This window comes from Sphaerodactylus townsendi, linkage group LG08 (assembly GCF_021028975.2).
Source record: "Sphaerodactylus townsendi isolate TG3544 linkage group LG08, MPM_Stown_v2.3, whole genome shotgun sequence".
In the NCBI taxonomy this organism is placed as follows: domain Eukaryota; kingdom Metazoa; phylum Chordata; class Lepidosauria; order Squamata; family Sphaerodactylidae; genus Sphaerodactylus; species Sphaerodactylus townsendi.
In genome coordinates, this window is record NC_059432.1 from 81,854,348 (window position 1) to 81,880,291 (window position 25,944).

Consider the following 25,944-nt stretch of genomic DNA (forward strand, 5'->3'; position numbering starts at 1 on the left):
CTGAAATCTGACAAGATTGGGCTACCCTGGGGCTATGCAGGTCAGGGTTTAATGGAATATTTGCTGTTAAATATAATGTGGAATTCAGGGTAGTTTTGTTTTAAACAAAAAATATTCAACAGGAAACAACACAGAAAAGGTAAGTATTAAAAAAAGCAGAGGAATGATCAAAGCAATACAAGAACAACCGATGGTGTTTTTTCACTGTAGAACTGCTGTTAACGTTGCCACCTTGCTCCTATTTCCAGGGCTAAAAGTATGCAGCCATTATCAATTACATTCTTGCCTCAGGCATTAGAAAATGCAGCAGAGAAAGTTCTTGTGGTGAAAAACTGGCCTTCTTCCATACTCAAGTGCAGACCTTTACAATCTGAGAGCTTCCCTTCAATCCATTCACTATCTTCCAATTTTAAGAAAAGAACTGCATAGAACTTCCTTTGATAGCAGGGTTTGCAAATATCAAATAAGCCTCAGCTTCAGTTTAACAGCTGGAACTAATGAAGATCATATGGGAATTTTAATAATAAAATAATATTCAATGAGGAACTTAGAATAAAACTGAGCCTAATACATTTTATATTTATTTTTAAAGCTGCTTTGCAAACCATCAACTTTTATTACAAACTGTTGGCCTAATTTACTTTACAGTAAGCAGGGAACTTCCAAAGCATATAAAACATCATTACTGGTTTCCCTTCAGTGGAGATAAGTCTATAGCACAGCCATTCTCAACCAGGGTTCCCTGGTACCATGGGTGCCGTGAGCATGTCCCAGGGGTACCGCGGCAATACTACCACCACCCCTTATTTTTGTGGTGTCTCCCACCGGCGCCAGCAAGGACATGGAGCTCAGCAGCCGCCGCCACCACCAGTGCTACCCTTCACCCTGGGAGGGGAAGGTGGGGGGTGTGGCAAGCAGGGGTAATGGGAGGGGAAGGTGAAGGGTGGCAGTAGGGGTACCGTGAGATATGAAGAGTGAGGTCAAGGGTACCCTGACCTCGAAAAGGTTGGGAAACACTGCTATAGCAGATATATCATCTGGAACTACCGTATCTACTGAAATGGAGTGATTCAGCTTGCACATGGAGATTTGTATTCCCTTTTAGAGATGTAAAAAAAGGGAAAGTTGGACAGATTAAATGAACTAATGAGGAATAAGCAGATATCAAAATATTCCACAACCAACAATTTTGTTCTAATTCAATCCATAAATACATCCAGAAACAAATCTAAATCACATCTTTCAGAAATATTACATTGAATCAGGAACGATTAGGGCAGTTGGTGCAAACGTACCTGATCTTATATTTCTCTTTTATTTGCAAGCGCAAACCTCAAGGTCACTACAAATCTCAAACGACAATTGACAGATTCTACTTCTGCGATGAATCAATTGGTGATTATTAGTCCCAGTCTTGTCACACTTTTATGTTAAATGATGCCATCTAAATTACAAGGTGAGCCATTGTTTATAAATGCAGCAGAAAGTCAAAGAAGTTTAAAAGATTATGTGTACTAGGCTCATTCCGCACATACAGAATAATGCACTTTCAAACTGCTTTCAGTGCTCTTTGAAGCTGCGCGGAATGGCAAAATCCACTTGCAAACAGATGTGAAAGTGGTTTGAAAACGCATTATTTTGCATGTGCGGAAGGGGCCCTAGACAAGAACTGTGATGGGCTGAGAGATAACCAAAATAATTATGGGGGAGTTTACAGTGTATAGATACAGAACGCATTGACCTAGAACTCCTATGTGTTTGCTACTGAACTAGTTTTATGTCTGATTTTTTTTTAACAGCAGCGTTCCTTATTGTGGAAAGAGCAAGCTTTTCGCTGTTCAGTTGAACTGAATAAGATCAGCAATAAAAGAGTCTAATTGGCCAGAGGCCTGGCCAGGGCCAGATCTAGGATTTGTGGGGTTCTGGGCAGGAAGTGCTCAGGGGCAACCCTTTGCCCACTACTAGGGCCCTCCTTCTTGCCTACCTCCCTGAGTGCCTCTACCTGTCTGTGCATCCTTCCTCAGATCACTTGGATCTGTCTCCCACCACCTGCAGACACAATTTCAACACTGCTGGGTGGAGTAAGTAGTGTCACTGCCATGGCCACCAGAAACACTGATTCTTTTGTGTACCTCGCACATGCCCTGCTCCAGCAGAGCTAGATAGCATATGCCACTGGAAGCAGAGGAGACAGTACGCTTAGAAGAGCAGAGTGAAAGGGGGTGAGTGCAGGCATCAGAGAAGATGTATGAGTAAGAAGTCAGCAGCAGCAGGCCTTTCCAGAAGTCATGGACCTTGTAGCTGCCCCACCTCAGGGTATGATGACACCAGCCTTGAGTCTGACAATTCTGTGTCATTTAAGATGAGCTGTGCCTTTTCAAGGAAGAGTGTGCCTTAGTTTCATTACAAAGCTAACTTAGGCTGATTGATTCCGCATGGGTCAAAAACAGCAGTGTGAAAACAGTGTGAAAATGGTGTAAAAGGTTTTAAAATGGTGTAAAAGGGGTTTTACTGTTTTCACACCATTTTCACACCGCTGTTTTTGGCCCATGCGGAATCAGCCTTAGATTGTGTTGCTTGGTTTCAATGTAACCACTAGTTCTGCATCTGTAAGGTTTCAGATTCAATTTGTGATGTCTCAAGGAGGCAGGGCTAAGAAAGACCTTAGCATCATAGAGTTGAAAGAGACCACAAGGGTCATCAAGTCCAACCCCCTCCATGCAGGAATACACAAAGTACTCCTGACAGATGGCCATCCACACTCTGCTTAAAAACCTCTGAAGAGGGAGACTCCACCACACCCTGAGGTAGTGTATTCCACTGTCAAACAGCCCGTACTGTAAGAAAGTTCCTAATGTTTAGGTGGAATCGCTTTTCCTGTACTCTGAATCTATTACTCCTTGCCCTAGTCTCTGGAGCAGCAGAAAACAAGGTTGTACACTCTTCAACATGACATCCCTACAAATATTCAAACATGGCTATCATGTCACCCCTGAACCCTCTCTTCTCCAGACTAAACATATCCAGCTGCCCAAGTCTCTCCTTGTGGGGCATGGATTCCAGACCTTTTACCATTTTGATCACCCTTCTTTGGACCTGTTTCAGCTTGTCAATATCCTTTTTGAATTATGGTGCTCAGAACTGGACTGACCAATGCAAAAAAAGAGAGGTACCATTAGGACCCTCAGTCTAGACACTATACTCCTATTGATACAGCCCAAAATTGCATTGGATTTCTCGGCTGCTGCATCACACTGCTGACTCACATTCAGTGTGTGATCTACTAAGACTCCCAGATTCCTTTCGCATGTACTGATGTCAAGTCAGGCATCACCCATCCTATATCTGTTCATTTCATTTTTTTCTGCCTAAGTGTAGTATCTTTCATTTATCTTTGTTGAAATTCACTTTGTTAATTTTGGCCCAGCTCTCTAATCTGTCCAGGTCATTTTGAAATCTGTCATCTGGGGTATTAGCTATCCCTCCTAATTTGGTGTCATCTGTAAATTTGATCAGCATGCTCTCTATTCCATCATCCATCATTGATAAAAATATTGAATAGCACCTGACCCAGGACAGAACCCTGTGGCACTGCACTAGTCACTTCTCTTCAGGATGAAGATGAGCCATTGGTGAGCACCCTTTGGGTTCAGTCAGTCAAGCAATTCCAAATCCATCTAACAGAAGCATTGTTTAACCCACATTTTACTAGCTTGCTTGACAAGAATATCCTGGGGCACCTTGTCAAAGGCCTTACTCAAATCAAGATATGCTATGTCCATAGCATTTCCTTCATACACCATGTTTGTCTATCAAAAAAAAGAGGATAAGATCAGTCTGGTGTGTTTGAGAAACCCATGTTGACTTTTAGTGATCACAGTATTCCGTTCTAAGTGCTTACAGATTGTCTGTTTAATTATCTGCTTTAGAATCTTTCCTGGTATTGATGTCAGGTTGACTGTGTGGTAATTGTTTGTGTCCACTTTTTTCCTCTTTTTGAAGATGGGGAAACATTAGCTCTCCTCCAGTTTGCTGGGACTTCTCCTATTCTCCAGGAGTTCTCGAAGATTATAGTGGTTCTGAGATTATTTCTGCCTGTTCTTTTAATACCCTGGGATGTAATTCATCAGGACCTAGAGATTTGAATTCATTTAAACTAGCCAGGCACTCCTGTACTACCGCTTCATTTATTCTGTGCTGAATTTCTCCCACTGTATCTTCTGTTCCATTTCCCCCAGTTTGAGGACTGCTTTCCCTTTTGGGAAAAGACCCAGGCAAAGAGTAGTTCTGTCTTTTCTTTGTTTTCTATTCTTCTCCACATGGTGACCCTATAATATACTTTTTCTTCCATTTGCTACAGACATAACCAAAAAAGATTTTGTTTATTGTTTTTAACCTCTCTGGCAAGCCTGAGCTCATTTAGAGCTTTAGCTTTTCTGAATTTCTCCCTTCATATCCGGGCTATTTGTTTGAATTCCTCTTTGGTAATTTCCCTCTTTTTCCATTTCTTCTACATGTCCCTTTCAAATCTCAGCTCAACTGAAAGTTCTTTAGGCATTCATACTGGCTTCCTTAGACACCTCCTGTTTTTCCTCTTCATTGAAACTGTTTGAAATTGAGCCTTCAAGGTCTCACTTTTAAGAAACGACCATCCATCATGCACTCTCTTCTCTTTTGGTATTCTTAACCATGAGATCACACCCAGTAGTTTCCTAAGTTTTCTTAAATCAGCTTTCAAAAAGTCTAGAATGCATGACTGACTAAGCTTGGAATTCCCTTCCTACTGTATAACAAACTCCAGAAGAACATGGTCACTTCCACCTAAAGGTCCTACCACTTCCATTCCATTAACCAGATCAACATTGTTGGTTAGGAGCAGATCTATGATTCCTTGTTGCCTCTTCTACCTTCTGGACTATGAAATTGTCTGCAAGGAAAGTGAGGAATTTGTTGGACCTTATCGTCTTGGCAGAGCTTGACTCCCAACAAATATCAGGGAGTCTTCTGTTCTACTGATAGTTTGGTCATCTGTTCCAGGAGGAGGAGTTCTACTAGACAATGTAAGTAATAGTGGGCTAGACAGACCAATGTATTTATACTCTAAAACTGGGGTGCCCTCCTTTTTGAGCCTGTGGGAACTTTAAGAATTCTGACCCACAGTGGTAGCTGTAAGCACAAAATGGCAGCCATAGGAGGTAAAGCCAACCACAAAATGACTGCTATAGGTAACAAAGGCTCATTCCGCATGGGCCAAAAACAGTGATGTGAAAACGGTGTGAAAATGGTATAAACCCTTTTAAAATGTTTTAAACCCATTTACACCACTTTCACACTGTTTTCACATCGCTGTTTTTGGCCCATGCGGAATGAGCCAAAGTCCATGTACAGTGGAAGACCAAGTACTGGGGAGAAGACAGGCAATTTTAAAAATATATTGGGAAAGAGGAGTGAGAAAAATGAGACCAACTCTGCAGTGGCAACTGACACTTAAACAACTTTATTTTAATCTTTATTTTAATCTGATCTCTAGTGTCTTTTAACAATTGTCTCAGAGCAATGTGAACTCTGGAAAATTTGTTTCTTAGAAACATCATGGATTCATTGGTTATTCTGAACTAGATTTCTATGCATTGCTCTTTGGTGCCTGAACAGATATCGCAAGAAGAAATTCCATCAAATGGGGAATGATTCATTGGCTAGTAGGTACATAGCGACTTCAGTCCTTTGTCCAGCTGAAGCCTCTATTCTTTAAAATGTATCCAAAACCTTAGCAGAGACTGCTGAAGCTGAAATTTGTAGATTTCCATTATTCTGTTGTTAACCAAAAGAGTAAACAGAATCTGATTTGTGAAGCACCAAATTTCAAATTTATGGCTTGAAGAAATAAAATAATTTTCAGCAAAGATTAAATTATATAACTGGAGTCACACATCCTAAAATTCAAGTAAAACTATTTTTTAAACAATTATTACATTTTAATGCTTCATGGCAAATTACTGTTAAAGCAATTCTATTATCCTGCTAGAAGTTTTGCAGTGAATTAAAAATCAGAGAAGTAAATTATGTGCCATTTGCTTCTATAGTGTCTTTGTGACTTAGTGTTAATTTTCAAATGGAATACTAAAGCGAAGCATTATTTTGTATTTTCAAGCAAAACAGGAACATGCACATAAATCATGGAGCCTAAAATAATTTATTTTTAATTAAAACATTTTTTTATTAAAGTATGAATGCCTTTATTTTGCAGGAATTGTTTACATACATTTGGAAAGCAATAAGCATATTTTCAAGAGGTGCGAGTCCTCCTCAGTATGTTCCCATGATCAATCTACATGCTTAAACAGTAATCACACACATTCACACGCGTACACTCATATACACAAACAAACATTATACATATTCACACAACAGAACAGACTTCTATAGCTATCTGCTTTGATTAGCTCTCTTTTAAGGCTTCTGTAAGGTGCCCTAGTGCCCCAAACATTACCACGTTTTATGAACACGACTGTATAAAAGAGCAGTATTACCTGCAAACTACCAATTAGCTCTTGGCCTTAAAACTTAAAACAAAAACTTCCTTAATTTATGAACCCTTTCATGGTTCAGGAAATATTAGCATGAGGTTTTAAATCAGAACAAGCCATTTGCTCTCAAAGTGAATGCAATTAATCCTTGGCTTTTTTCTGTTACACATCCTGTGATCATAACAGTAACTCAAACCTGACCCTTGAGAACAAGTGGTACCAGGAAACCAAGCCAATATAGCAGTGGTTGCCAACATGACTGTTGTGAAACTAGCACTCTCTTGCTTGCCCCACCAGGCCTAAGGCTGAATAAGAGTTAAGTACTTGTCAGAATCTTTATAAGATTTCTCTCAATTAAATTTCATTTTTCTTGAAACAGGGATTCAAAGGTAGTGAGTTCACAATCAGATTTCCATCCCCTACCTTTTGGTATTCCTGCAGTTTTTTTTTTTTTTAAAAAAACCTATGGAAGCTAAATGGGACGTGAATGGCTGCAGGTACATTAAAAACGTAAAATGAATAAAATAAAACAAAGCATATGATTATAACGTGTAAATATAAGCATCTTTAAATATTCAAACTGAGAAATGTGAATTAAAGGGAGACTGTCAGGCTGTTAAATCTAAAAGGCTGTGTAGCTATTTCACACTGGAGGTGGTCAACAGGATTGGCGCGAGACCACCAATTCATATTTTCTGTCTAGCAACCGATCTGGATTGCTACTATGCATCAGCTGTAGACTTTAGCAACAAATTTTAGAAGATGTTATCATTAGAACTACACAGATGGGTTTCAACAGGCCAAAAAAATTATATTCAAAGTACGAACCTGAATAGAAAGGGCCAAAATAACTGGGAGGTGAGAAGGAAAGGAAAATAAAATTTAAGAAACTGAAAAGCTCTTCTCTCACATTTTAAAACAGCAGCTTTCATTGTAATGATTATTTAAAAATATGTATTTGTGGGAGCTTACTGAATTGTTCTTTTTTATTTTGAAAAGCTGAATCAGTCAAGTGCTGGGAAGACCTCTTATCCCAAACCAAACTGTTGCTTATTCAACTATATGCTTCTATCCCCAGGGCCATTTCTGTTTTTGCTTAATCATGAATGAGTTCACATCAGCCATCATCAGATTCCAATTCTTGAGACATTTCCTCAGATGAGCTATTCCGGTGGATCCTGCCATCACTCTTCATGCTATGGAAAGTTTTCTTAAAGGCCTCCATCATGGCATGTGCCAACTTCTTGGCCTCTAGCTTGCTCTCGCACTCTACGGCATGGCAGTCCATCTGGTAGGACAAGTCATCATTGATCTCTCGGTAAACCCAAGCAAAGATGTTTGGGCTCACATTGTGGTCAGCAGTGCAGTAAGCAATACGCGCAACCTGAAAGGTGTCCATGTGGACAGTAGCTTCTCCTTTGACGTCCAGATGATGAAGCCAGACTTGGAAGGGGCGGATTTCCAGGAGAGCATTAGCTGGGAAGATGTCCTCTCTGGCAAGTGTGTGTTTCTTCCATAACTCAATGACTGGTTTTTCTGTGCAACCCGACAAAAACTGCATCCCTGTTGTAGAAACTTTACCCAAATACGTAACCTGAGAAGAGAACAAAAGAAAAAAGCCTGTCAACTAAATACTGGTATTCCAGCTACAGAAATCCTGTGACCCATCACAGAATATTTTATTTTTTATTCATTTAAAACATTTTTATGCTGCCTTTCCACCCCATTCAGGGTCCCCAAGGTGGCAGTCAAAACATTAAAAAAAATTTAAAATGTTTATATATGTATCAAAAACAATTAAAAAACACAAGCAGTTAAGACATACACACAAGGAAGGTCACTGAGGGAATGTCAAACAAAACAGAGAAGTCTTCACCTTCTGGTAGAAGACAGTGATTGAGAGGAACAAACTAATATTCCTGAATATCATCAGCAGTTATGACATGGAGTCTGCTGGATGACATTGGGCCAGTTCCAGTTTTCTCAGAACTCGATCAGTCTGTGCAGATACAGGCTTACCACCTCTGAACATTTCTTGCCTTGAAAACGCTACAGGGTCACCAGCTGTGACTTGATGTCATACACACTGACACACACACAAACACAAACACTTGATGGACTGCACTGAAAGTGAATTTCACAACTGACATGCAACCAGTGAGAAGGCCTTTCCTCCACTCGCCGCCCACTTAATTTGTATTTATTTAATGTATTTATGTACTACTTCATAACAATATGATCTTATTTGGATGGGAAGGTTCAAATGGAGGAAGAATTGTCCCTTCGTTTCTGTAATAGAAAATTTTGCTTTTATCACAACCACAAAGTTCTGTAAAATTCCGACAGTTTCTGAAAAGCATTTAAAAAACGCAAGACATAAATAATATCATGTTATTATTTTGTTGATATGATATCAGATGTTTATTTATTGTATTTATAGTTTTTATTTCTCACTAAGACAGACTCAAAAGCAGATTACACAATGTAAATCAGTAACAGCCCATACCAAGAGGCATGTAATAGGCATAGCTGACACAATCAATATGAAAAGACACTGAATGATCTAGGTACTACAGCTAGAATTAATGACACCTGAATACACATAGCATATTAGCCATGACACCAAGCATAGATATAATGTTGAAAAATTGTATCTCATCAAGAGAAAACAAAGAAGCAACAACAGGGCAATATGTGCAGCAAATTGGTAATATGTCCTGTATCATAAAGTGCTTTCCTGAACTATTCTGTTATAGTACACACATATTACCTTTATCAAAAAGCTCTTCTGAACAATTCAGTTCTACACAATTTGCAGAATGACAGGAGTGTGGCCTTCCTGACCTCCTCAGGCAGGCCATTCCACATGTTTGCATCACAACAGAGAACACACTTGCATGAGCAGCTGTTGATCTTGCCTGTTTTCAGGGTCACATCTGCAAAAGGCCCCATAACAGATAAAAAAAGCTGTTGTGGTGGATTTAACAGGAGAGGCAGTCCTGCAGATAAGAGGGAACAGACTATGCAGGGAGTTTTATGTGACAGCCAGTACCTTGAACTCAACCTGGTAACTCCTGGGCAGCTAATGGAGTAACTGCAGAAGCAGAATAATAACTGAGCTGGAGAGTGTCCAAGTTGACTTTAGAGTTTACTGAGATACAGTAAACACACATGCTGCAGTATACACACATGCAGTTTAATAGGCACCAATTTAAAAAAAAACAGTGTCTGCTATTCATTAGCTATGCATAAGTACAGATTTCTTCTTGAAGCAAATCCATTTGTAGGAGTAGCAATATTCATATTTCTAAGAAGGCTGTATTTCTTTTTCAGTCAAATCTAGCAAGTGGTGTGGGCTGGATTGCTTAATTTTATAGGTCTCTGTGCAGGATAAAATACGGTTTATAAGATCTAGCCATTAATTCTGGGATAGACACACTCCCTTGTGGGTGAACATTCAAATCTCTGGAATAATTCAAGTGAGAAATTTAGCTCTCAGTAGGTTTATGCAATAGGCTTCATATGAAACAGAGATTTTAAAAAAATAAATTTGAATAATAAAGGGCTTTTATTACTATTATCCAGATGCAGACGTATATAGTTTTATTACAAATTGTAGCGGCTCAATGTTTCTGTATCAATTTTTCAAAGGATATGTAAAAGATAGTGTATCCTTCCTCATGCAACCTTCCTGGCACCCTGATTTTTTCTTATACTTCTGCCCTTTCTTCTGTCAAATGGGAATTGCTGTCCAAGTCCTGTCCATGCTGCCAAGCTTCCGCAATGACCTCAAACACAGCTGCAGATTCAGCTATTAACAGTTATTAGATGCATGTGAATACACTAGACTTTAGTGAGAAAACAAAATCCAATTCAAATAACATTTTAGTTCTCAATCATAGGAATTTAAGTGGATATCAATATCTTACTCAAGGTACAGTTTGCAGAAAATCTCTCCCATGAGCTTTTTCTATTCGGCTTGCACTTATGCTGGGGGTGAAACTCAAAGAGAATTTGTTGGAAGCTCTTTAAAAGAACAGAATTTTGCTTTGTGCACCAGGTTCATCAAAAGGATAACCTAGAGCAGGGATCTGCAACCTGCGGCTCTCCAGATGTTCATTGACTACAAATCCCATCAGCCCCTGCCAGCATGGCCATGAACATCTGGAGAGCCGCAGGTTGCAGACCCCTGACCTAGAGCAATGGTTAGTATCATAGACATATGGGGAAATTCCTAGAGCAATGCTGACCAATTTTTCTGACAAGTGTCTCCAGAGCACAAGAATAGTATGCACTTCAGATATTTTGGCCACAATCCATGAAGACCATTAAAGGACAGAACCAGCATCTTGAACTGAACTTGGAAACAAACTAGCAGCCAGTACAGCTGTTTCAAAATGTCAGCCGTTGACAATAGCCAGGCTGCGTTCTGGATCAGGTGCAGCTTCCAAGGTGTCTTCAATGGCAGCCCAATGTAGAGCATATATAGCAATTGAACCATAAGGTTGGAAAAACATGGATCAGCACAAGAGTAGATTGCATCTAGGAAAGGAGAGAGCAGCAAATCAGATGGTGCTGACAGAAGGCACTCTTGAACACTGTGCTGTGTTTTTCAGTCAGGAAGGCTGCATCCATGAGCACTCCCAGCTCTTCAACTTGCTCTGCAAAAGCCAATTCCACTCCATCCAGGACAGGTGCATCCAATTGCTCTAAAACATCAACTTTCCTGACCTGCATTATCGCCAGTGCCACCAGATTTTGCCTCTGCTATTGTGCTATCAAGGAGAACAGTTCTTTCAAAAACAGAAACCAGAACTGCTAATTCTAAAGCCCACAGCCAGGGAGTTACCGGTAAATGATATAGGATTGTTCCTTTTTCTCCATCTTCTGCTTTTATAAAGTGTGTACGCATTTTGTTCAGCAGAAAAATTAATAATTCTAATGTAAAATGCTGTAATTTTCTATTTATTATTGTTAAGATCTTTTGAATCCAAACTTCTCCAAGGAGTTCTGGTGGGTTTTCCGGGCTGTGTGGCCGTGGTCTGGTGGATCTTGTTCAGACCACGGCCACACAGCTTGGAAAACCCACCAGAACCAGTTGAATCTGGCCGTGAAAGCCATCGTACATTCCTCCAAGGAGTTCAGCATGACATACATTATTCTCCCCTCCTCAATTACATCCTCAAAAAACAAAACAAAACACTGTCAGATAGAGAGGGAATGCCTGTGATAGTTTATAGTAATGAACTCAAACTCTTGTTTACAAAAATGTTTGAAGCTTTTCTCTTAAGTGGCTCTTCCATCGCCGGAAGGCTCCTTAGGCTGGAGAAAGCCTGGATCCATGCCACTAAAACAGTATTAGTGTGACATTTGACTGTGTCATGTAAATAATTGCAGTTATTAGAACTTGACTTTACAGCTGATTGGTTGGTTAAAATGTGTTCCCATAGACTGTAGACCCTTAAAAGATGGGCAGGACAGAGTGCAGTTAACACTGATATGAAATGAACCAGGAATCTCCTGGAAAGCAGCAAATTTGTGACCATTCTGGGAATTTTTCCATGCCTAATAGAGTTGCCAGCACTGACTCAGCAAATACAAGGAGATTTTGAGAGTTGTGCCTGGGCGTGGAGGTAAAGTTTGGGGAGGGCTTGACATCATTTGGGGGTGACATTCTAGGAACTTCCCCTGATCTCCATGGTTAATATCATAGACATATGGGGAAATTCCTAGAGCATCACTATGAATAACATTTTATTATGTTTTCTCCCTCTTCTCATCAGACCAATCATATTTCCTTTACTCCTTGTGGCATTTCAACATTTTTCAGAAAAGAATTTTATGAAAATATGGCTGTGTCTTCTTGAAGCAAAACAACTGCATTCACAAATACATCATATTAAGGTGCTATACATATTCCACACACACATATTTGGATATTATTCTGTGACAAATAGGCATGTGACAATTTGCATTAGAGAAATCAAAACAGTCTTAGCCAGAAAGAAGTGCTTTATCTGCAGCACTGATCTGTCCCACTGAAGAAAGAAATCCAACTGAAGCCATTACTGTAATGTGTGACCAACCCATTCCTAAAACAATAAATACCAGCAATATGCTTAAAAGTAATCCTGAAATAAATTCTTCTTTAGCTGCTGTAACTATGGCAGGTTATCTAAAGAAGGCAAGATGTATCTTGTTAAATGTATTTACTTAAGGACGATGTCATTATAAGCTTGAACTTATCAACAAAACAGTTTATTTTATGTATTGTCAAAGGCTTTCATGGCCGGATTCAACTGGTTCTGGTGGGTTTTCCGGGCTGTGTGGCCATGGTCTGAACAAGATCCACCAGACCACGGCCACACAGCCTGGAAAACCCACCAGAACCAGTTTATTTTTTTTCTGGCACTGAAATGCTCACAGATGCTTCTGCTTGACAAGAGGGCACTAGAGGTCCCAGCTGAATAGGAGGATATCAATGATTGCTCATTTGTCCTCTAGAAAACATGTCAGTTCTTCGTTGTAAAGAAGGCTCATGACTTCTCAGTAGTCTTATTATCCACTGAAGCAGCTGATGTCCAAAGGTGTATACTAATCCACAGGAAGATCGCTATGATTTCCAACATACAACTACTGCCTGTTGGATCATGAGGATCCTAGTGACCCATGAGCTGATCAATTAAGACATGAGTTCTTAAACAAGAGTGTTACCCAAAATGGTAGGGTGTGTCCCATAAAGGATAGGGAACTAACAGGGAACAGGCTTATGTTACAAGAGGGGCCAACTGGGGCCTTTGTTATAAACATATTTCTTTGTCAGAAAACTGCAGGAGTCCAGAAAGTAAAGTTTAACCATTTTTATTAAGAAAATAACAAACAAACAAACAAACAAACAAATACACTCTTGATAAAAATACAGGCATACAGAGGATTGTGGAGACGCCTAGGATTTAGAAAGAGATGAGGGGATAGGTTTGGAAAAGCATATGTTATTGAGAGAAAGGTAATAGCTACCTGTCTTGAAGAGGTCCAAAAGGGCAGGGTCTAACATCCATGCTGAATTCCAAGAAGAGGGTAGAGCAGCTAGAATGCAGTGTAACCAAACCAAAGGAGGTTCAGAAGACACTGGGCAAAGGCTGAAATTTAGGCAGCCTAGTTACTAGGAAAATCTGGTCCTCCAGCAATGTTAAGAGAGCTAATCTTCCTGAACAATTTCCTGTCCTCTGGGAAAGGACAATACTGTGGACAATGGCTTGATAAGTAAAAGCCAAGGAGTGTCCAGCAGTTGATTAGATTTAGGTTGGAATTGATGAAATCACAATTCAAGAGTTTTTCTAATTCAAAGTGAGGTGGTGGTTTCCCAAGAGTAAAGCAGGAAAGAAGTGATAGGATTAGCAAGATAAGAATAGCTGTCAGGAAACTTTGATTGCTGGCTGGTGCTTAGCATATCTTTTGTGTGTGAGAGAGACAGCAGGTATGCCATTTCCAGGAGCAGTGACCATTTTTCCAGACTTGGCCATTGTTTTCCAGATAGTAATACTCAGGCTTCAGAAAATGAGCAGTTAGCAGTTATGCATTTCAATGTGAGACTGGAGGATTTGCCTTGTGCATGGTTAATATTGAATTTCAGGAAAAACAGGTCAGGAAAAACATACCCTTGCATAGCCATAACTCACTTCTCTCATATTATTGAAAGCTAAGTCATCACGTGAAAAAATAGAATAAGATTTAGATGCCCAAGAGCATAATAGTTTTCCCCCATGAGTTTCAGTTTTAAGTCTACACATCAAACAAATGATCCTCCTTCCTTGCTCCTCCACAGACCCTGAAATACCACAGCATATAATAACAATTAATCATAATATACCTACAATACAATTTTCTAGAACTCCTATTTACTTCATAAATCAGATCTTCTGTGATTGATCTATTTCTAATCTTGGAATTCCATTATCTCTAAATTAACTGTAAGATGCATGAAATTGCATTTAAAAAATCCAGAATTCGTGCACTTATACTGAAAATATCTACCATGCTTTGTAGTTTATTCGTAGACTAAAATGTCAGGAAATTACCAAAATGTTGTGTGTAGATTTCTGGACTTGAACTAGAGAAACCTGTGTTCACATCTCTGATCCATTAAGTTAATGGGTAACTCTGAACCAGCTACCATGCACAGCTTTATCTTTCTTACAGGTTATTCTTGCAAAAATAAAATAACTTAATACATGCAATGTAAAACACTGACAAAGGGAGTTTTGACTCTCAAAAACCTATAACCTGAATATTTTGTTGGTCTCTAAAGTGCTACTGGACTTCAATCTAGTTGTTCTACTGCAAGCCAACACTGTTACCCATTGAAACTATGTAAAACACTGTATGCAACATATCAATCTGTTAACAATTTCTTGCTATAGTAGATCAACCTACAAAACTTTTTCAAGTCTTGTTATAGTCTAACTTCTTATATCAGTTCTTTCCATATGTTAAAGTCCACATGTATAGAAAAACTAGCAAATCCTCCCAATATGTACTGTCACAATGTAATCTGAGGGGGGGGGACACACAAGAATTTTCAGTTTTATTATGTGCTATACCAACCACCACCACCCCCAGGGGGGAGTGGGAAGCATGCTTTTGTGTAGCATGTATAAAATTTGGAAGGAGGAGTATCTTCCAAATGCTGACCTAATATCATTTAACAATCAGCAATGGTATATGTTATGGGAACAGTAGCACAGTTCAATTTATTGCCAAATCAATTTAAATGACACTCCTAGTCAGAGATACTATGGGATCTCTGAAGCACATCAAAATCCCTAAGCTGGAAAAGTGATATTTTCAAGACCATACATAATTCAATTTAAAATAGGATAATTAGTCCACTGTATCCCATATCTCCATTAGTTTATTTGTTCTCATTCATTCAATTTTAGACATCTTTTTATTACTATTACTGCTTCACCTGGATCACATAAAAAAGACAGAGCAGAATGTCATCAGCACGTTGTTGGCATTGCTCTTCGTATACCAAGACAATCCTTTCCAGTGGTTTCATGACTATTCTATTAATATAGTAAACAAAACAAAGCAATACTTTCTCAGCAGCACCTTCTGGAACTTACCCTACAGAATTCACCGGATCCTCTACTAAGTGGTGCATCCCAATCCCAACTTCACAGAGTGGCACAGAAAGATACTGTAATCAATGGTGTAAAAATTAACTGAAAGGTTCAGGAAAATCAACAAGGATGAACTTTCTCTCTTAGTGAAGACCATCTACCATAACTAAGTAGTAGACAAAGGGTCCCCAATGTGGTAACCAAAAAAATATTTCATGAAGTCTGTCAAGTGTTCCTAGAAAGTAGGCTGGCTATTATCAGCCAAGGACATGAAGTGCTGAAGGGGAAATGCGTTCTTCAGCCAAATCAACTTAAATTCATCCAAGCATCTGTGAAATGCAGAATCCAAAGTCATTTCAAGAGCACCATTTACTGTTAAATTAATTTGGCTGGGCAATTTTATCTGCAAATTAGTTCAATGAGGACTTCATGGGTGGCAGGGGACAGCAAAATCTGAATCAAAGTTTTAACAATCCAGAAAAGCTCCACTGGGTGGCATTTCACAGATATAATGCTGGCAGAGAAGTAATGTGTCTTCACCGCCAGCAAAGCCACTGAATAAGGCTGGCCCTTGATCATGATCAATTGGATCCTCTGAGTTTTTCATCTGTTCATCCTTCCAATTTTATTTTCACAACTTTGTCAAAAGATCAAGGAGACCTTTCATTTCTATAGTGAAGAATGAGATGTTTAGAAGCATTTTGGTCAGTTCCTCATTCCAAAGATTAGCCAGTCCACTGAACAGAAACACTTGTCAAATCAGCTAGTTTCATCCCCAAATAACTCATTTGGACCTAGTAGCCTCCATATAAGGCCTTCGTGAGACTTTTCAAAGTTCTTTTTATGGGCGCGCTGAGTGTTGCCATTTAGTGGTACTGATTTTCAGAGTCCTCCATTATCAGTTTCTGAACTGTATTTATAAAATGTGTAAAGGCTACTGACTACCTCAAGCCAACTGGGAGAAAGACAAATATCTTCAAATAATTGGGGAAAAACCCCTCACAGAATCCATAACCATGGAACCAGTATCAATTTCCCCCAATCATAGCCTCTCTTCTTTTTCCAAGCAGAGCAAAATATCATGTCAACTGTATGACTTGTATCACATGTAGGGCTAGACATACTTTGAGACAGCCCAGTGGCTGAGTAGGACCATCAAGTTCTGAACTCCACTTACAAGAAATCCTCACCATAGCACAAGTCACAACACTACCTCTGTGAAGTCAGTTTGGAAATCTGCCACATAAATGGAGCAGTACACTAGCCCAATCGATCTCTATACTCAAAACATACACACTACAGTGATAATTTGTCTGAAAGGATGTCCAGAAAAAGAGATGGAATCCCTACCAGGATGGTTACCTGAATTACCTTCTCCATGCTGATTCTGAACCACATACTTAGCTGGACAAAGTTGAAATGTATCAGCTACCTTGGATTATTTTCCTCCACACTAACTTGAAATCGCTTGCAAAAATCAGTGGCAAGCTGATAGGACTCTAAAAGTTCCCTGAGCTAGGGTAGAATGGACAGAAAAAACCCTATATGAGTTATATATCTCTTTCTCCATGCCTGGCAAGTCCTTTCTATATCTTCCTTTCCTGCTCACCAAGACTAAATCCTCACCTCATTTCCTACTTTTGGCCATCCCTGTCCTCTCCCTTCAGGAGATGAGTGCTTAGGACTACTGATAGCTTTCCTGCTCATGTCAGGAGGGACTGCCCATTCTATCTCTCTTTGATTTGTATTTAATGAACCCATTCCACACTTCTAACAGTTTACTTGACTGCCAGCTGATGCCAAATAGCAATTCCGAACAGTTTTCTTCCGGAAATGCTTCACTTTCAGATTCAACTTCTGAGTCATGGAACAGGAAGAATCGTTTTCAAGACATATATTTTGTAAATATAACACTTAAAATAGATTCTGAAGTTGATTTCTGCCTTTCTTGGGGCTTACTACTAACTGACAGTTTGCAAACATCAATTGGACCTTCTGAGTTTTTCCTCTGTTCATCCTTCCAAAACAAAAAGGGACAAAAATATACAAACTACAATTTTTTTTTTAAAAAAAGGAGCCCAGCATGATTACCCAAACCCAAAGGCTGTATGTTTCTTTGACAAAGTACCAATTAGTTCTGGTTTTATTACTTAGCAGCAGGACATTTGTTTTCTTCAGATAATAATTAATTATTGTCAGTTCAGCTTCACTCATAATTCTAGTCTTTTACTCTATTGACATTTTGAATTGATTTCAGCTCCGGCTTAGGAAGTAACTTGCAGTGCAATCTTAAGAACACTTCCGAGAATAAACCCCATTGAATAGACCTGAGCAGGATTGTGAGCAGACCAGCTAGGACTGCTCTCCTAGATTTTTTTTTAAGTCGCCAAGAAGCATGGAGAAAAATGTCCTGCCCCTTTAACAGAGGCTTCATGTGTACAAGTGGGCAGATGAAACTTTTCATGGCATTTATTTACTGATTGATTGATTTTAAATAACATCACATTAAGCTTCTATTAAAGGAACAGAACACTTTTTCTCCAGGCAGTTGGCAATCCTAGACAGAAACAAAGTCTCTTTAAAGAGTAAACAAATCTATGCCATATATTTCAGTGTTTATTCTACAAGCACTGAATGCAGTAGGAAATACCTCCATTTTGTGGATAAAAGGATATAGGAAAAGTGAGTAAATTTGTCATATTTTCCAGATGTCCAATTCACTAACATCTGAATTCTGCAATAATGCCAAAAGAGCTCAAACAATAGAAACATTAAGCAAAACTCTTTATAATATTTTGGTTTCTGGGAGCTCTGAAGCTCCACTGACCTGGTATCCATTAAACTCTACCTTTATTATGCTGTAGTGGAGGTGGTGGAGTATAAATGGAAAGAATTAATTAATTAATGCAAAGAAGGAAAACTCTTCACAATACAAAGGTTTTCTTTTCAAACTTGCTCATCTTTGGAAAGACTGATTTATTAATTACTTACATTGTGACCTCAACACCCCTTCCTCATTCTCAGCAAACAGGTATAAAGAGTTACTCCTCAGCCCAGGTTTTTGTAGTCAGTTACCGCAATTTCATGGTTGACTTCTTTGCCTTTCTGCTTCCTGGATCCACTTTGCTTCACTTTCTTCTCCCGCCTGAGGACAGCCTCACCCCTCACCCTCCTCTCTGAGACCAAGGTTGTTTGTTTTGTTTTCCCCTTTCATTCCCCCACCTCCCATAAATAGGTAGTTTATTAGGGAAAGGCTTGAGTTGTTTTACTAACACGTTTTTCTTTCCTGTAACCTTTCATTTTGCTCAGCAGATGGCTTAACTTAACTTGGTTTCTTTCCTGTTAATTAAATAAAAAAAATTTTGTTTAAGAAAGCTTATTTCGCCTCATTCTTTCCAATGCTAGTCTGAATCTGGACAGTGCTAGCAAGGGGATGTCTTTGCAAGTTGCAGGACATGACGATTTGGATAACAACGTCATAAGGCATTTTCTGTATATATACACAGGTTTCAAGAAATCTCATTAATGAACCATATGGCTAGGTCTGTTTGTCACATTCCTAGTTTTCCTCTTCTTTTCACACTGCTGTTTCTTTTCTTCATTTAACTCCCATTACAATTAGCTCATGCAACAGCAGTTCTGGATCCAGCAAATATAACTCCAACTTTGCTCTGATCTTTTTTTTTCATAGTATGGTACAGAGGATTGGAAGTCCCCTCCCCCCTCCACTGTGGTCTTATCAAATGGCTGTCAACCAGATTCCTGGTGTGTGAAGACTGGGTATCATGGATGTCACTGATGAAGTCTAAAGTGATTTATCTGCGAGGCATTAAAGTGTGACTCTGGAGACAAAGGCACTTTATAAAAGTGCTACCACAGTAATATCCAGGTATTCTCCTTTTGTCTTGGTTGCCAAGTCTGTCTAGCTTCAAGTCAAAACAAATGGCACTGCTGCACATGCAGCACACAAACAATTCTACTTATATTTATATCTTCTTGGTGCTCTGCATACAAAATTGTGTCAGGGAAATCAACACATTTTGCTAGACTTTTTCAGAACAAAAATATTGATGATAAAATCTGTCAAAGAACGCATATGCCAATCTTGACTTAAATGACTTTATCCATTTTTTTTCTTCTCGGTGTTGAAACAGATACATGTTCTAAAAATAACTTAAGCTTTAAAATCTCAATAAGTAAAACATTAAAAGTATAGGATCGTCATAACAGCTATAAGCGTAGTTTAATTTGACACTGTTCTGTGCTCTTTTTGATTTCCATGTGGAGACACAACGAATCCTGTTTTGCAGGGTAACAGTTTAATTTCCCATTAATATTATTGGGTTTTGCTGTACTGTGATCCAAAAGAAACCTAGGTAGGCAGGTTGATCACTGCACAGTCAGTGAATTGTACACAAGGTTGGCACTATGCCACCACACAGAAAAAAAAATTATCATTACAACAAACTTATTAAGGGGTGGGGGACTGACTCAAGGTTACTCAGCATCTTTATGGGATTTGAACCCACAAGCTTGTCCAACAATCTGTTACACCAGTGATGGAGAACCTTTTCGAGACCAAGTGCCCAAACTGCAACCCAAAACCCACTTATTTATCGCAAATTTAACCTGAATACTGAGGTTTTAATTTAGGAAAAATGGCTGGCTCCAAGGCGCGTGTTACTTAGGAGTAAGCTTGGTGGTAGTCGGTGGCTGTGCTTTGAAGCAACTATGCAATGCTTCAAATGGGTGAATCACGACCCTAGAAGGGTTTACTCTGAAGCAGGCACCATTGCCAGCAACTGAGCTTACTCCCAGGTAAAGGATCCCACTTTAGTTCTTCCCATGAAAATCAGTGGGGTTTAACAGCGCTTAACAGGATTACCTACATGTTGTGCCCAGCTGCCTAGGCCAGCCTAGATGTGTGGGGAGGGGATTTTCTGCCCCCCCCATGACGAACTCTGTGTGCGCGTGCCCACAGAGAGGGCTCTGAGCACCACCTCTGGCACGCGTGCCATAGGTTCGCCACCACTGTGTTACACCATTCTGACAAATGGAATGCCTCAAATGACATTAAGTACAGGATGCGCAGAATAAACAAGGAAGTTGATAGTTAATAGTTCTGCAAAGCAACAGACATACCACAATATAGTGGTTTTGGAGAAATCTGCTTGGTTCTTAAAAACATAAATTTAGAAATGGGTAACAAACAAGCTGATGAATATCCTAATTACATGGAGGGTTTTCATTCATTATAAAATGTTTTTCTTACAACCCCCCCCCCCCAACCCATTGGAATTTTAGTTGACAGTCCTAGTTTCTGTGTTTTACTAGGAGTTTGGTACCTAGATCTGTTCAGTTCTTCTTACCAATTACCACCACTAAGAAGGAGAATTCCCTGTATCAAAAAAGATCTAAATGAGAACAAACTATCAAAGAATACGCAGCATGCTTTTAAAACACGGGGCTGACTGAGAGAAGAAATCTGTCTTTAATCTGCTCCAGAGAGAATAATACCTAACACAGCTGCAATCCTACGCAATCCAGGTCATCTGTTATAGTAACATTCCCACAGTGCAAGTCAGGACTCTGCCACTCAAACTGCATCATCATCCTGTCTAAGGACGCAGCATGTTCCTAGTACTCTATTCATACCCAAGTAAACTAATCCCTCTGACATTACAGAGGTCACTGATATTGTGAAAGATGGAAAACTCATTTTAATAGTTTCATCTGACCTTGAATTGAACTAGATATGACTTCATTGGCTAATTTTACAGCTGATCAATACAATGTATTAAAGGAAACAGACAGATTTTATAATGATGAGAAGCAAAGAGGAACTTGATAAAATGTACATCTCACACACAGTGCACACATTCAGACTATATAGAACTGGATTTAGAAAATATGTTTTATCACATGGACTTTAAATTTGAACTAACTTTTAATACATGACCTTCAGCCATTGCAGTACCTGCATTGGGACTTGCATCTCTGAAAAACATCAGTGATTGTTGGTTAAGAGTGGTGGACTCTGCAGGAGAACTGGGTTTGATTCCCAACTCCTCCACATGAGCTGTGGACTCTAATCTGGTAAACCAAGTTTATTTCCCCACTTTTACACTTGAAGCCTGCTTGGGCTAGTCATAGTCCTCTCAGAACTCTCAGCCCCACCTACCTCACAAGGAGTCTGCTGTGGAGAGAAAAAGGGAAAGTTTGAAAGCTGCTTGGAGACTTCTTACAGTTGACAAAAGCAGGGTATAAATCCAAACTCTTCTTCTAAACACAGAATGATTCCTGTTATAGACTCCCATATTTAAATATGTAGCCAGGGCAGAGTCTTGTGATGCCTCAAACACCAACAAATGTACAGGTTTCCAGTTCAATCTAATATTGAGCATGGTTCCTACTTACAATGACTGAGCAGGGATTTGAAACCTTTATTTTCCAAATTCAGTACTTCCCTCCCTATCTAGTGAGAAAGGTAACCTTTCCCAAAGAAAAGCTATAATTTCAATGACCTTTAATGGCATTAAAAATTCACAACCAACAAAGTTGTAAAGCTCTGAGCAAAGCATGAATTTGCTTTGCGTTGTTTTATAAATAAAAGTACCATTGGCCAAAAGTGAATTAGAGAACCTGCTTGACACTGAATGCAAGATCATTTTTATATACCCATGATCACTTTCCATTGAATAATTAAATTAGTCACATCCAAAATATCTGAAAGATCAGTTTTGTTCAAGCCTTGGATGGACTGCTAACATCCTGGACAAAAACTTATGGCAACTCGAGTGTGCATCAATCCTAAGGAGCTAAAGTTTATACAGATACCCTGTACATCAACCTCCCTTAAGCCCCATGATTACAGTTATGTAAAAATCTATTATGATTTTTTTCAGCTTTTGTGATGCCGTTCCTAAAACCAAGGCATTAAGAAATTAGCTTCTGTTACTATCAGAACTACACTTTTTTTTTTCTTTTTAGGGTTCGGGGATGAAATTAATGATCATTCAGGTCACAGAAAGTCAGGGACTGCACAACTCCTTGTTGTGAAGGTTTGGGAGAATAACTGAATTGTATAGGCCCCAAAAGTCTTTAGAGGCTTTAAAAATAAGTTGGGGGAGGCTTTCAGTCAGTTCTAACTGAAAACTGGACAAAACGTAGATGAAATTTTGAGAGAACTGAAAGAAAATCCTTGAAGAGACAAGATTTTTTCTTCTGTGAAATCAAACTGATTGTGACTCATGGTGAGGGAAGTTAACCCACCACTGATTTCACTACATCTTATGCCATTTTCTAAAGGAATTTTTTTAAAAAATCAGCACTGGTTTCATTACAGTGGAAATATGCTAGCAGCTAAGAACCCACCTCTTCACATAAATTATTTTAAGGATCAACTCTTGTCTTTTAAAATTCTGTAATTTATCTATTATCCTCCAAGGAACTTGATTCAAACATGTATTTGTCTAGAGCAGGGGTCAGCAAACTTTATCACCCAAAGAGCCATCTGGACCTGTTTTCCACGGCCCAAAGATCTACCGAGCTGGAGTGGTCGGCCCCTTCACTCACCTTCCCTACCTGCGCTGGGAGGCGGAGGTGTCGGGCAGGGAAAACCCCTCTGCCCGATGGAGCAGACAGCTGCCTGCTAAGTGGGGCAGAGGAGGGATGGCGTCCGCAGCCTGCCTGGTGCTGCCGCCTCTCGCGCTGCGGGTAGCAGCGGCACCGGGCAGGGAAACCCCCTCTGCTCAGCGGAGCAGGCAGCTGCCTGCTCCGTGGGTCAGAGGGGGGATGGTGGCCACAGCCTGCCTGGTTTAAAAGACAATTCCTATGGCTTCAGTGCGGGAAGGTCCATCTGTGAAATTCTGATAAAACAAAAGGAGATTCTGTGACATATAGAGGCACTGCATTTTGATATATATATTTTAGAAATAATAATTTTATCTCCATTTTAATATAGATTCATTTTACTCATGTTCACAGCAAATTTAAAACATAGTGATATCCTGGAGAGACGGCTTTAGGAGAAGGCAAAGGAATTTTATAAAGGAATTTTGTCTACTGAAATTTTTTATACTGTTATTTTAGACTATATTACAGACGTCTAGTGTAAACCTTGGGCACATGAGTAGGATATCAGCTGCTTTAAAACTGCTTTTTGTTGATACTCGCACATGCTGTTATGGATAATGCAAAAGGTCGATTTGAAGAGCCTCAAGGCAAAGACAACACTATATCATTTACACTTCAATATGAACTCTGGAGAATTTGTTCATGTAACATACTTCTTTTAACAGCCAGGATTATACATCTGAGCTAATTAAATCAAGGCTACAAAGTGCTTAAAGCAGTTTTGGCAGAAAGGCACTTAGATGCTTGGAATAAAAGCACAGAAAAACCAACTGGTTAGACACAATGCTAGATAAATTCAGTCAGCAAAGAAGTTGGGACCAGTTTGCTTTGAAGAGTAATTAATATGGGTAGTCCAGTTAGTCCTCTGCTTAAAGAAGAGCCTTAAGGATAGTAACATCAGATAGCCAAGACTTTCTATGCAACACCTCATTTCATATATAACTGAGGACCTTATACAACTAGCTTCTTATATCATAAGACCTACCAGTTAAAATGTCTTTGATTAAAAAGAATCCCTATCTCACCTCAGTTAAAGTTCAGGAGAGGAACAATTCACTCTTGAATACTTAACTCAGTGTCTGGTCACTGATTTTTTTTTTGCTTTTTTGCTTATTTGTTGAAATGATGATTTGTTGATTCATTGGTTTGATGCTTTATAGATCTGTTTAATTGATACTTCCTTGATCCACTCAGTATACCCCCCCCAAAAAAAATCCCCAACACCCAATGACAGCTGATAAAAATGAAGAAGTGAGGGGTAATGGAGTGAGGTGAGGGATGTACCCAGCAACCAGAATGGGCAATGAAATCAATATTTATTGTTTTTTGATGGATAAACCGATTAGAGGGGACTGGTCAGTGATTAAACAAACTCAGTTGTGCCTTCCAATTATGACAATGTGTTGTTTTCCCCTTTTTTATTCTTGATTAGGTATCTCCAAAGCTTCAAAGAATCTATATGAGGATCCATGCTGATTTTCATATCAAACCATTGAAGCTTCAAAGATACTTCACCAAAAATTAAAAAGGGGGGAAACTACATGTTACCATAATCAGCAGACACAACAGAGTTACATTCAAGTACTTCAGTCACTGAAACCCAGACATGCCAGTGGAGAAAATGTCTGTGGGAAAGAATCAGAAAATGGCAGATGGCACAGAAAATCAAACTGAAGCAGCAGAAAATGGTGGGCGTGAATGGCTGAGAAAATAAAAGTGGGAGCTTTACATTTGGGTGGGAAAAATGAAATGTTTCCTGCTCTCTGCACAGCAAACAGGAATCATTTTAAAAATGGCTTCAGGAAAAAAGTCACTAGTTTAGTGTTTTCAGAATAAACTGATTTGAGCACAAATTTAATAGTTTCCCAAACTTTTTGGGAGGGGGGAACTAAGCAGAACTCTACCCCAAAATGTGTTTTCAGTTCCCGGAAATGTTTTATTGTGCTATGCAGAATGGGTCATTGTTTCACATCCCTCACCTCACTCCGTTACCCCTCACTTCTTCATTTTTATCAGCTGTCATTGGGTGTTGGGGATTTTGGGGGGGGGGGTCAAGGAAGTGGATCAAGGAAGTATCAATTAAACTGAGTGGATCAAGGAAGTATCAATTAATATCAAGGAAGTATCAATTAAACAGATCTATAAAGCATCAAACCAATGAATCAACAAATCATCATTTCAACAAATAAGCAAAAAAAAAAAACCTCACAGAGACCATGAAACATATTGGAGGAGATGAATGCAGACAAATGCTGTGGTAAAGGGGGGAATTGAAAACATTCTGGAAATGTTTTGTGACTTGTGCCACTGATTTCATCCTCTAATTTTGTTCTGGGGAATCAGATTCTCAAGAAAAGCACACAAGACAGAGTGAAGATCTGCAGTGGGAGGAAGGCATTAGTGGATATGAGCACTTCCTTTAAAGAAAGCTTTAGTGCCCTTAATGTCATCAGAATATGTAGTTGGATACAGGTTAATTAATGACCGTAGTAAACCAAAAAGATACATTAAACCTCAAGGCATCTATATTACAGTGCTACATGCTAGTTGAAGCCATTTCATAATTTTAATCATTAGATCTGATGGGGGAGAATGGTCAATAAATCTAATAAATAAATAGACTACTTCTTTCAACCTTTTGCTACAACTATAAATTC

At 39.2% G+C, this 25,944-nt stretch overlaps 1 protein-coding gene across 1 annotated transcript in view; it reads right to left on the reverse strand.

Annotated features, from left to right (window-relative positions):
- Window positions 1-6,192: 6,192 nt before the first annotated feature.
- The window catches only part of PID1 (phosphotyrosine interaction domain containing 1), a 125,370-nt gene continuing 105,618 nt past the window's right edge, over window positions 6,193-25,944 (reverse strand). Inside the window, exon 3 of the mRNA XM_048506505.1 lies at window positions 6,193-8,121. Within this exon, the coding sequence (XP_048362462.1) occupies window positions 7,645-8,121 (477 nt within the window). The 3' untranslated portion in view covers window positions 6,193-7,644. The remainder of the gene's footprint in view (window positions 8,122-25,944) is intronic.